General features: G+C 36.0%; 1 protein-coding gene across 1 annotated transcript in view; it reads left to right on the plus strand.

The window, feature by feature from the left end:
* The window catches only part of GABRA1 (gamma-aminobutyric acid type A receptor subunit alpha1), a 52,924-nt gene that overhangs the window by 25,066 nt on the left and 13,757 nt on the right, over positions 1-14,101 (plus strand). The window contains exons 5-7 of the mRNA XM_081036110.1: positions 1,323-1,543; positions 3,835-3,917; positions 9,866-10,009. Coding sequence (XP_080892236.1) covers positions 1,323-1,543; positions 3,835-3,917; positions 9,866-10,009 — 448 coding nt within the window. The remainder of the gene's footprint in view (positions 1-1,322; positions 1,544-3,834; positions 3,918-9,865; positions 10,010-14,101) is intronic.

A 14,101-nucleotide genomic window follows, 5' to 3' on the forward strand; every position in this document is an offset into this window, starting at 1 on the left:
CTACAACGATAGACGGGCATCATGTTACACTTTTTTGTTTAAATCAGAATTTAGTACTATTCCCGATGTATTATAAACTATCCAAAAATAACTGTTAGTTACTTGATCAGTAAGGGCTTGGCAATGCCAAACTTGTGCCAGTAGGATAAACCTTCATGCAATCTTTACCTAATCTTGCTTAAACCCTGGGGAAGAGACAGGAGTTAAATTCATGCACAAAATGCCTACAAACAGGCATTACTTATTTTGCATATCCTAAAGTTGATATGTATAAGATTAAAAAAGAACAACAGCTTGCTGATGTATCAGGGTTTAGGGGATTAAGAAAACGTAGCATGATGTTTTCAAGTTAGTCTTCCTTCTACTGTGGAGCATGCTAAGATTAGTGGAGAATGTGGTAATCTTTAATTTAAACCATTGAGTTCCAAATTTAGTGTCAGTGTAGCAAATCCTGCAAGGAAGATGGATATTACCCTTTTCAATTTTAGGAGCTGGTAAATCACATTGCTTGTTTTCAGATTAGCAGATGTTTGTCTCTGGGTATTGCCATAAGGGATGCTGTGTTTATTCAAATAAATAGAGTCCCTGGCTGTGAATGATGATGAGCTTCATACATTTCTCATGTGTCTTATACACACACATACATTCACAAACACACACTCACACATACCTGCACATACTACACAATTTTTTTTTTCAAAAAACATCCAAATTACTAGTGAAACAGATTCCTTAATTTATCATCATCTTCATTGTGTAGAATTGAAAGTCTGTATACATTATTTGTGATAATAAATGTTTACTTGGCTGAAAAGGAGATGAAATTGTCACACTCGCATTAGAACCTTGGATGATTTGGCATTGGGTGTGAGGTTTTCAGAGACCATGAGAAGGCCCCCCAAAAGACTATGCTTTATCTCCAAAAATACAATGGAATTGTCTAATAAAATTTTTTCTTATATGTCATAACCTCTAACATGAGTTCTATTTTTACTTGTAATATATTCCATCTCAAGTATGGTGGAGGTGGGATGGGGGTAGGGTGTTATTTTCCTTTCAGATATCTGAGGAGATAATCAGCAGAATTTTTTTTGACCAAGAAATATTTCAAGCATTTAAGATATTTTTAAAAAATGATTATGCCAACCAATGATTCACCTGACACCAACTGTACAAGGCCACCATGCGTTTACTTCTAGCAATATCATCTAGCTCATTATTTTTCTTCTAAAGTTGCAAAAATTATGCATTGTCTGTGTGTGTTATTTGCATTGCAAAATACAACACGATGAACTCTTTGCTATTCTCCAAAAATTACCTAGGAATATACAATAGACGTATTTTTCCGTCAAAGCTGGAAGGACGAAAGGTTAAAATTTAAAGGACCCATGACAGTTCTCCGGTTAAATAACCTAATGGCAAGTAAGATCTGGACTCCGGATACCTTTTTTCACAATGGGAAAAAGTCAGTGGCACACAACATGACCATGCCCAACAAACTCCTAAGGATCACAGAGGATGGGACCTTGTTGTACACCATGAGGTAAGGGTGAATTGTTCCCATATGTGAATCTTTCTGCCCTTCTTTCTCTTCCATGTGTAGCTGATCATCAAGCTGATGAACTATGGTAGGGCACCTGGTTTCCTGGTTTCCATTTTTCAACTTTAATAATTACTATAAAAAATAAACTGGCTGGAATATTCTGCAAATATTAAGTGTTATATAAGATAAAATGAAAATAGTGCTTACAATATTTATTAAGTAATACAATATATCTTTCCCACATGCTCTAATGCAATCTGAGGAACTTCCTCTCCCTACCATTAACTTCATATATTCCTTCATTTCAGGAAGGTCTAGATCTTCATTCTAGAAGCTGTCTCAGGATGTATGTTTGAAAATGTTTCTAATTACAAGGAAGGAGGAAAAAACAGAATGTGAGGAAAGTTCAAAATTCTTGAAAATGATAGAGTCATGTAGAAGTATACATTTTGAAGAGGGACATAAATTCGCAATGATATTGTTAGATTAAGACTACAGATATTTTTAATTTTGCTTAAATTGAAGACAAATATATACTTATGTTTTATAAACATTTTCTCCTTTGAGATTACTGAAAAGCCTAGTACCTAGGCACCAATCATCTGTATATAGTTGAATGTAGGAAACATGACTCAAATAAAATTTTGAATATTATTAAAGAACGAAAAAGAGATGTTTAAAAATCTTCATAATTTATGATTAATTAGGAATTGTCTAGGACTCATTCTTAAGGGGAGCAGTTATTTCATACCCAGGTGACTTGTTAAAAAGCTGTTTTTATAGATCTAGCCAGCACTTGGTAATTCAGACCATCCAATTATTCCTTTGGCATGAAAAGGTAATGAAATCTTAGACTTGGTGGATTTTGTTTAGCATGGGAATAGAGTGATATTTTGCCTTTGGAGAAAGCTGCCGGAACTCCTAGCTTTTTATACACAAACATTCAAATGAAAAGGCAAGAAAAGATGCTTCAAGAACAATTTCAGATGTTGAACTCAACTAGTACAAGTGTAATAGGACATAAGAATGAAAAATCCAAAACAGAGAGAGAAAATAGAGGATCAGTAGACAGATGTGTTGAAACCTTTCTAGGTCATCCCAGCAGGATCTATCGCTATTTGAAATTTGAAATGTTCTCCCCTTGTAAAATACCATACACTTACTTTTGAGCCTAAATTCAATATTCATTCCTCCCAGCTGCCAATTTCTGGGAGTGGTTCACATATACTGGAAAGTTTACAAATTAAATTACTGGTTTTTCAATATGCAGTGTTCTTCATCCAAAACTAACCTATATCTTCCATTTCCTAAATTTCTCACCACTTTTTCCAATGTATTAACACTTTCCTTTATAGTTTGACTGAAGAACATGAGTTTAATCATTAATTTACACATTTCATATTTGCTTTAATCAGTATGGTAATCACTTAATAATTTTACTGGATATAAAGCCACATCCTACTGCATTTGTTGAGCTACTTAATAATATGGGTAAATATGTTTTTTCTAAAGATCATGTGAGGAATTTGGGTATAAGTTTCCTCATTCCAACAAAGGAGATCAAATATATTTCAGTGAATTCATTTCTTAAATACATATCCTTTAAAAAAAAAAAAACGGAATTGACATTCCCAGAAGCTAGGGACTAAAGAGAAGGATAACAGAGTCCTTGCTTCAATCAGGCCATGGATTTGCAAATAACACCAAATGGTTGGGATCTAGTGAGATCACATACATGCTCTCCAGGAGACTTTACGTTCATCTCAATTACACAAAGCCTGACGACAGTCCCTTCTTCACCTATTCCTTCCATGTTTATGTATTTGGAGCTATTTTAGGGAAGGAAGAAGGAGGAGCTGCACTTAGGAAAGGAGAAATTCTCTTCTTTTCCTTACTATCCATGTCCTCTTCTAAACCAAGGATGAATTAATGTTTTTGCAAGTATTTATTTGCTTTTGTCCAGTTTCATCCTCAAAGGATTTGCTGTAACTAGGTACCTTAGTTGATGACACATGTTTTGGAAAACATTAGCAATGCTTGCCCATCATACAGAATCAGCTGTTACCCATTTTTCTCAAAACAAACAAACATGGATAGAATCGAGTCATTGTAAATAGTTCTTTTTAGATCATTTCATTACTAAGAGCTCCATACAGTGCTATATTCTGTACTTGTGTCTCCTGCTTTGTAAATATATTTGTCACAGTTAATAATATCCCAATTGTATTTATCAGTAAGTATCTAATCTATAGGGCTCTTGTTTGTATCCTATATGTTCCTTAAATGATAAGGCTGACAGTGAGAGCTGAATGTCCAATGCACTTAGAGGACTTCCCCATGGATGCCCATGCCTGCCCACTCAAGTTTGGAAGCTGTGAGTATATTCATTCATTCATTCATTCATTCATTCATTCATTCATTCAATTTCTATGAGAGGCCTAAGTCTTTAGCAAGAGATCTCTAAATAGTCTGTATCTAGAGACAGATAAAGAGCATCAAGAAAGTTGAAATAGTGATTTGCTGCAAGTGCTTTCTATATAATAATCTTTTATTTTATTTTTTAATGTTATTTCAGGAAGGAGTTATTCCCTATCTCCTGGACTAGAAAAAATGGATTTAACTATTTAGAGAAAAAATTCTATTTTTGTTGAAGTTTTATTCATAGAAAAGCAAATGGAGTATGGATGCTCATACCTCGTACATAACATCTTCTTTCCAAAAAATGGTGATGATTGTGTTTATTTTATACCATTACTGACATTTGTTTGACCTTAGGAATAATTCAACATTTTTATCAGATGAAAATATTGGTAGTTGGAAAAGGACAACAATTAGGTGTTTCTTAACAAGGAAACTTACACCTAAAAGATGTAGCCAGGAAAAAATTTACCGCAATCATAGTCTCAGAAATGTTATAGATCCCTTTAGATAGCCCATGAAATTCATGTATATATTAACACTTTTGAAGGTATCTTAAATAAATCCCCTTTAAAATAACTTTCTGCGTTCCTGCTACTTGAAAAATATGTGGACACACATTAGAAGGGCCAAGAGAACAGTGGCCATCAAAGCCCGATTCTCTGGTCTGCTCTACCTTTCTGCTTTTGGCTAGTACGCATGCATAAAGTGAGTGGGGATAATGTATTCCTGGTTTCCTGTAGCAGAGTTACATACAATTACTGAGTCAGCTCCTGGACTACCTAACCAGCTTTCTGTTCTCTTTAGATAGGCTGTCTGAGCAACTATTTCGGTGACGATATGATTCATAGAAGAAAAAGAGTGGTAGTGTAGGAAGACAGAAAGCAAAGAAAATAGCAAAGGACCTTCAGGCTCCCAGCAGCACTAGTCATGGAGAGACAAATTTATTTATAAATCTCATTCTATACCGAGACCCAAGGATAAACTACTTCAAAAACTGTCAGCTTAACAGATTTTGATGATAATTCCCTCCTCCCCATTCTTTTCCCAATTTAACGGATGTTCTGTGTCACGGACAATTAGGTTTTCTCCTGATTACCAGTTCCATTTTTAAGAATTCTATGTGTCATGTATCACTTGTGTGATACATAGGAAGGGATACTATAGGAAGAGAGATCATGCATCATAGTTTACCTGGGACAATACTGATTTATGCCTAATATCCTGGTATAACCACTAATAGTGCCACCTTTTGCCTTCAAAAATATCTTGTTTTGGACAATGAATTATATGTTTAGTATACACGTTGTCAAGCAGTAAGTATAGCTGACAAAAATACGGATTTATATTTTCATATAAGTGATCGTTGGTTAACATCTTAACAAGGATGATATCTTAAAATGTCCTTGGATGTTCTTTCTGATCACAAAATGGGTGCTACAACCCCAGCCATTGCATCTGCTTTCAAGATGAAGGATAGTACGCAAAGAAGCAAGCAGTAGTGCCAGTATCAAAAAGATAAAAACTTTTCCTAAAATCCTAATAGACATTTCACATCGCATTAATCAAAGCAGTGTTACATCATCAATGCTACCCACAAAGGTTGGGGAGAAACATTTTTAACTAGGCACATCGTCATCCTGAAGAAAACTGGAGGTATTTTAGGAAGGAGGAAATGAATAGTGAGTAGGAAACAGTATCTCATATAAGAAAACAGAAGCTAAAGAAACATTAAAATAAGAGGTTTTCCACCTCAGGGCTTTTGCACATGCTCTTTTCTTGGCCTGGGTTCTTCGCATGATTGGCTTTTTCTTTTTTCCACTCACCATATCTCATGTAAATATCACTCCTTCCTAGGCCTTCCCTGATGACCTTATCAAAATTTGTATCAGTCTCCTAGATCACAATGTACATTTATCTTAGGCCCTTTTTCACAGAAATAATTATTAGTTTTAGTTATTGGTTAACATTTCTATTGTGGGAAACCTGTAAACTCTATGAGAGCACGATCTATTTTGTCCAGCATTTCCTAGCTTGAATGGAAACAGATTACAATAATCACATTTTAAATGCCCCTTCAGTGTTCCAAGTCTCAGAACAGAGGGTTTAAGACATGTGGGGAATTAAATAGATAAGACTTGATATTGAAAACGAGGCTCGGATGGCACATGCTCAGTGGGACAGGGCACCGTGACCAATTAGCACTGCCCGCCATTGGCATGAGAAGAAGCAGCAGCAGTCCATTCACTGTGGTAGTTTCTCTGACGTGGACTGACTAGCACTTTTCAGAGATGAAGAAACTGAGGCAAAAGTGGCTTAAAAATGCTACGGCCCAATGTTTGAAGCAAATGTCTTGTCAACATATCAGAGACATGTTTAAGCAAGAGGATTTTGCAAAAAGTTAGTAGAACACTATGTAATAAATGTTTATGAAGCATCTGAAGTAACTTTGTCAGTCTGTTGATAAGAACCAAACATGGAAAAGCAGATGTTTTCTTTGCCACTCTCCATTAGATTCTGACTGTCAGGCTAAATTAAACTTCCTGCTTGTTAGGGACAAAGCCTTCTTCACAAGGCCAGACAACCGAAGTCAATGTACATGATGCCGTTGACATCTTTTAACGGCTTTTTTTGAGAAAAATGCAAAATAAGGCCTTGATCCTACAAAAAGAGATTCAGATTATATTCTGACAATAGGATCTATGCAAGTGCTAGATCTAGTAAGCATTTGATAAATGATTGTTTCCTGACTGATTGTCAAGCACAGCGCCTTGTAAACAAGGAGAAAGGAACAGTAGAAATTTAAATGAATTCTGAATAAATAACTTGACAAATTATTTGGTGCACCTGCCTTAAACAAATGGAAAAACAAAGGTTCATAGAAGAGAAGTGTCTATTAGCACACGCTCTTCTAATACTAACTATGCTCGCAGTACTGTTTTTTTTTTTCAAAATCCCATCCAAAACATTTAAAAAAGTTTTTTTCTGTTGATTTATTTGAGATCTGAGCTTAACATTTCTCCTTTTTTTTTTTAAGTGGAGGTGGTTTATTTGGAATTTGGGGGGAAAAAACAAAACACCAAAATACCAATAGAGGAGAAGCAGAGAAGGGAACCAACAAAGAATATGCTATCCAACCAGTTACCACTGTGAGAGATGGGACTATACCCTACAGGGGTTCTGGGGGACAGTACAGAATACAAGAGAGAGAAGGCAAGAAAGCTGGGGTAATATTACCATCTCTCATCAGTCCTCTGTCGTCTGCTAGTAGAGGGACCTTTCAAAGACTTCAGAGAAAAGAGCATAACAACATTTTTGACTAAGTAGTTAGAGACTCTTTTTAACCTTCTCTTTATGCTGAATAATCTCAAATCAAGGAAGTCTTCATTGGACCTACTTTCCAGATACTGAAATGAGGAAGCAAGAAGATATATTATGAGGCCTTAAATATACCTGTCTTCTACATCTTAAAACACCAACATTCATCATGTGAATTACAGATTTTGGGAGATTTCTATTGAGTGACCTGAGCAACAAGTAATCTCTACTTTCAAAACTATGTCATGTTTATAGTACATTTCACATACAACAGAGTATCTAAGAAATTACAAGAAATGATTGAATGGAATGAGAAGTTGATAATAAAACATTTTTCCACCTACACCTAGATTAGCATCCCATTGGCAACACATAACAAGGTATAAAAAGACAGAGTCATGAACTGTTGCTAACGACAGCTCTACACAATAGCAAGAGCTTTAACTTGCTATGAAATAGCACCAGATCTAGAATTGGCTTCATCACTAATTACATCACCACTAAGTATCCTTTCATGACTTTTTGATCATTAATTAATAGAAATTCCTTACTGACAGCAGTGGAGTAGAATAAATGACATTTGGTTTTCCCACTAAGTAGCTATTCCCCCTTAAACAAGTCATTTAATGCTTCTAGGCCTCAGTTTATCATCTATAAAATAAAATAAATGACCTGTAAATTCCTTCCATATTAACATTCAATGATGTTAAACTTGATATGTCTTCTTAGGTAAGACCCTTCTATTTAGAAAACAAGTATTTAACATGATCAGAAAAACATTCTACTGAATATAGGTACCTACAAATTGTAAACAATACAGTTCTTTCCAAACTAGTGTGCTGTTTTCTTCAAAGAGATTTTCTTTTAAATAAATAAAGTTTTAGACCTTCCTAACAAATGATGCTGGGGCAGACAGGATACGCATAGAAAATTTAGGGAATACTGACTGCATTTTCTGCATCACTCAACCCAGACACAAGTGGTCACTTCAAGGAGCTTTGTTTGGTTCAGAGAATGGTGCACATTACTACATTACTAACATCTTTTTTTTTTTTTTTTTTTTTAGGCATCGTCATGTTTGTGTAAAAAGGCAACCATTATTTTACATCTCATATTTTACTTTAGACAAATATAAATTTGAACTAAACACCCAAGCCTGGTTACCCTGGGGTGGAGGTTGGAGCAAGCAGGGATACACTGACCTTTACAGGCCCTGGAAACTGTGGTCTTTGTGGGCCATTCTGCCAAAAACATGCATTAAAATTGTATTTTTAAATGTTATTTACATTTTAAACATTTATATTTAAATATTGATATCCATGTTTCTTCAGAGTTTAAAAGAAATTAAAGGATTTCTATAGCCACCTAAAAGTACTGTGGGCCTGGGCACCATGTCTACTGAGTCCAAGGCAGAGCTTGGCCAAGGGGTAAAGCTTTCACTGTAAAGCCAACTTTTGCTGGCATATCTTCCTCTCAAATCCCTGGAAACACTTTGCTTTCACTAATGTGATATCCTTTTATATTTTATTATCACTCTACAGCTAAACGGAGGAGAATACATGCTGTCACTTCAACCTATGTGAAGTGGGTGTTTGTGACAAGAAATCAGAAAAGCTATCGAATTCCTTCTCCTTCTCCTTCCCTCTCATTCTATACACCTCCTCCCTCAACCTGCTTGGATTCAAGATCAGGATTATGACCTAACCTCTCCATAGGAGGATGGCTAGATTAACAATCGGCATGAAAATGAGAAGTCTAAAGTAAATTATGATCATTGTCATGATAGTAAATATCTATAAAAAGGATGATTAATTTAAAAAAAAAAAGAAATCAGACTTCCTTTAAAATTGGATGCTCAGTAAAATGTCCAGTATTACTTTTCACATCTATCATGACCTTCACCTAGCGTGACGTAGTCTAGACGCAGGAAACCACCTCTAACCTCATTTCACCTCTCATATAGTTCACTCCAGACACACTGGCCTTCCTGTTCTTCCTCAAATTTGTCAAGCTATTTCCTGCTCTGGAGGAAGAAACTCATTAGTTGACCTAGCCAGAGAACTCTTTTCCAAGACTTAGATGGCTCATTCTCTCATTTCTGTCATGCATTTATGTAAATGTCACTTCTTGGTGACCCTCTCTGAGTCCCTTATCTAAAACAGGCCCCAGGCATCCCCTTCATTCTCTATCCCCTACCTATTGTGTATGGCTTTACTGCATATAACAGTACTTGAATCAGACAAGCTAATAAATTATCCCTACTACTATAATGCATGTTCTGTAAGTTCAGGGAACCTTGTTTATGTTCATTACTATATGCAGGGTACTCAGGTACCCTGCAAAGGTCAAGGTACCTTGACCTTTAAGGATGCTTAATAACCATCTATCTTTTCTAAGAATGAACAGATAACTGAATGAATGAGAAAATTGTCTCAGTTTTCCTGAACTAAGGGATATGGGCTCTCTTTTCCCAGCCTGCCCCCTGGAACCATGAGACAAGAAATATGAAGCTGAAAAAGCACACCGACTAATTAGGAGAAGCGAAATGGCATGACACATGGACCATTTTCCATTCTTTCTTTTTAGATGCTTATACAAGAGCAGAAGTTGTTTACGAGTGGACCAGGGAGCCAGCACGCTCAGTGGTGGTAGCAGAAGATGGGTCACGCCTCAACCAGTACGATCTTCTTGGACAAACAGTAGATTCTGGAATTGTTCAGTCTAGTACAGGTAAATGCTTTTTGGTTACTCCATATATGGAGGAGGGAACATAAAGAATTTTTGTGAGAATGTGATAATTCAGTAAGTCCTTCAATAGCACCAGTAGAAAGATTAAAAAAAAATGCATTATACCGGGGAACAATTGAGTTGGGAATGAGTATGATCTTTATGGACATAGGACTTTAGACTTGTTGTTTAATGCCCTTTGCCCTTGGATCCTTTCTTTGCAAAATAAATAACTGGTTCCATATGATCATGGTAGCACATTATTTAGGTATGTGAACTCTTGAGGAAGGATGTCTGGATTGAATCTTTACTCCTCTACCTTGCCACCCTGTTTCCCCGAAAATAAGACCTAGCCGGACAATCAGCTCTAATGCATCTTTTGGAGCAAAAATTAATATAAAACTGGGTCTTATTTTACTATAAGACTGCGTCTTATATAGTATAATATGATATGATATATGATATGATATGATACCAGGTCATATTAATTTTTGCTCCAACAGATGTATTAGCGCTGATTGTCTGGCTAGGTCTTATTTTCAGGGAAACACAGTAGTTGTTTCTAGTACCTCACAGGGTCGTTGGAAAGGAATACATTAAGTCTATGAAAAGTACTTATCACAGTTCTGGGCACACAAAAAGCTCTTAATAAATGTTAGCTATTAATACCTTCTAGGCCCCATTTATTGCCATGATTCAAAGTTTGTTAGTGAATTTATAGCAGTGGTTATTACACATGGGACACCAAGAAGCCAATTCCTTCTACAAATCCATTCGCATTTCTAGCCAAGGGTTTTTCACATCTAAAATCTACAGAAACATCAATATTACTCATCATTCCATTTTGGAATTATAAGTAGATGGAGTGCCATCCTTCTTAAAGTGACATTTTGCCAATGAAACACTGAGAATTAGATCAAATACTAACAAGCAGCTGGATCCAAAATTTTAAACTTTTGAAGTGTTTCAAGAAATAAGAGTTTAGTTATACAAGTATGCATTTTGTGACTGAAATGTGATCATAGGGCCAAAAAATTATAAATAAAATTTGGGTTCTAACTATTAGGAATACTCACCTCACTAATCCCAGTATTATTAACTATGTTTAATTAGTGAAAGTTTAACAAGAGTTTACAATAACTTTTATGGCTTTTTTTTTTAAAAATTAAATTAGTTCATTCACTTTGATTTGTAATTTCTAAAGAAAGACCATTTAGTAATAAATAAGGGCAGGAGTGCTTTTATTCACAGAAAAAAAATCTTACATTTCAGACTTTATATTGGGCCAATGATCATTTTAACATGTTTAAGGAATAAGTCAATATATCTTACTGTAATTATTGGATAATTCCTGCTTAAACGTGATCTCTCTTTTGCTTGCTTTAAAGTATCCATGGCTACCATAGAAACTCAAATATTTACGTTTCTTGTTTTAAAAAATGGAGAAGATTTTTCCTCAGCTTTGCAAATATTAGAAATGCACATGGCAGCGTGGAAAGGTCTTAGGTTTTGCAGTGAAAAAGATACGCACTCGAGTCCTGGTCCTTCCCTTTGCAGCCTTGTAACTTTGTGAAAGCCATTTATCCAACCAGAAACTCTGGTCTCTTCTAGGAAGGGGGTTCTATAATTTTGCCTTAAAGGTGAGAAAATACCAAACACTGAGCAAAGTGTTATGTAATAGAGGCTCAAAATGGTATTCAGTAGTGGTTGCCATAGTCCTGATAGTCCTGGAAAAATCACAGAATGTGGAAAAGACTGAAAAGTTTTCTTCCTCACAGGTTACATTGGAAAAGGTATTAAAATGAGCGGTGTTTACTTTTTTAAAATCAAATGCTACTATAAGCTGGGTATTGTGTCAGGCACTAGAAAGTCCGTGGTAGACAAGGCAGAGACCGTACTCTCATGAAGTCTAAGGGAAGGCAAAAACATACATGGTGTGATCAACATTTTTGTGCGGGGTGGGGCTACATCTGTTGTTTTTTTTTTTTTTTTTTGTATCCCTATTGTTTATTATAGTAGTTGAAACAGAGGCAGCACTAAATACATATTTTAAATTAATAAGAAAAGAAATGAATCCATCCTAGGATAATCAAGGAAGCATTGCTGCAGAGTTTGACTTTCACTTTGTTAATCTGTATTTGTTGGGAGCCAAATAATCACTGTGCTAGGCCCAGGGCATTCAGAATAATAGACATACAACGGTTCCTGAGAAATTCTCCACCTATTATCTCTAGAATGGAGGTTGGTAGCTGTCAGGAAAGGAGTAATTCAAGCATAGTAGCATGCATACAATAGAGGTATATACAAGCCACGGAGTTACCAGAGGAGGGAGTACCTTCATTCTGGTTCTAGCACTAGTGACCTTGACATGTCATTGACACAAGTTGAGACAGTGGCCCAACTCATCACCACCAAGCTGTCTAGACCTCGTAAATTGGGTCCATTAAAAGTCACCATTATGTGCTAAAGCAGTAAGTTTATCTGTACATAATTAGAGCTGTTTGTTGTCATTCCCGTAATGAATATTGAGGGGGATGAGGAGAATAAGGAACAAATTCTCAAATGTGGAAGTTCAGTGTGACATATGTTTTTGACTCCAGAATAAGACACTGAACTACACTTCCTGTGGGTCTACTTTAGCTTATCAGAAATCCACTTTGATAGATTTCTGTGGGAGCAAACAAAGATCTTTTGTAAGGTCTTCAGTCCCATATTTCACATCTCCTTGTGGAGCCCTGAAAACATCAAAATAAATGACATTCTGGGCTATTACCTTCCCGTTTCTGCCAGAAGACTAGGAATGATGGCAGGAAAGAGCACACACATTGAGAATGATTAAATAAAGACCATCTTCTTCCATCTTAAAATTCTCTGCAGAGAGAGAATCAATTCAGATCAACTCTTAGAAGGTTATAAGGTGTTGCCCCACTTGCTTGGAGTCTGCCATCAGATTTTGGGGAAGACAATGAGACTTAGTTTGAAATGTAGTTACTGTCCTGGCAGAGCAAAACCTTTAGAGGCACAAAGAAGGATGAGTCCAGTCAGCTTTCAACTCCCACACAATTATCTTTTATTAATTAATTTATTCAGTACTTCTTCAACTATTTGTCATTTACTGTGTTTGACACTGTGACTGGGCCTGGAGAAGGACACATAGTCCCTGTTCTCAAGAAGCTCAGAGTTGAGTGAGATAAGTACGTAGCTAAAATGTATTGACACTGCTCTAACCTTCACTTCTAATTCTTACAACAATCCAAGGATGTAGGCATTGGTGTCCCCATTTTACAGATGGGACATAATTGAGTCCCAGAGAGGTTTAACTATGTGATTCCAAGATCACATAGCAAGTGGCACAGGTGAGATTGAACCTGGGTAGTCTAGCTACAGAGTATATGCTGTCAACCCTATGTCATACAAGTAACAGGAAGGATAGACGAGTGTGAAAATACAACGTAATGCAGCAGCATTTAAGAGTGTGGACTCTGAAGTGATACTATAAGGTATGAATGCTGGCTTTACCACTTATTAATTATGACCTTTGGCAAAACATTTCTCTGTTTATCTTTTCTCTTGTACTATTTGGAGATAAGAGGATCTACTTCATGAGTTACTGTGAGAATGAAATGAGAAAAATGCACATACTGCTTACAGTATCTCACATGTAAAAATGACATAATAGATATTAGATACTAGATACTACTAATGATGGAGTTAGTACATGATAGCTACATGATGACATAAAGAAGAAGTCATTTCTGCTCAAAGTTATCAGGGAAGGCAGTTTGGAGCAGATCCTCGGCATGTCTCCATCTCATTCTTCTATGCTACATTGCGTTTCCTAAGTGATTCCTTAGGTGAGCTCATGTAAAAACTGAAACAGTGATCAAAGGACATGAAAATATGACTTATACTGAGAAGTAAAATGATTACACTGTCATTAAGCATAATAATACCATTGCCAGAAAACAGTAAAAATGTAATAGTATGTAATTTTTTTTAAAACACACAATGATGACTGCAAAGTCTTCATGTTTACCTAAGTCAGTAGACAGATTTGATCAAAGGAAATGTAGGTTCATCTTGCTGAATGGGAGG

This window comes from Rhinolophus hipposideros, assembly GCF_964194185.1.
Source record: "Rhinolophus hipposideros genome assembly, chromosome: 23".
Classification (NCBI taxonomy): domain Eukaryota; kingdom Metazoa; phylum Chordata; class Mammalia; order Chiroptera; family Rhinolophidae; genus Rhinolophus; species Rhinolophus hipposideros.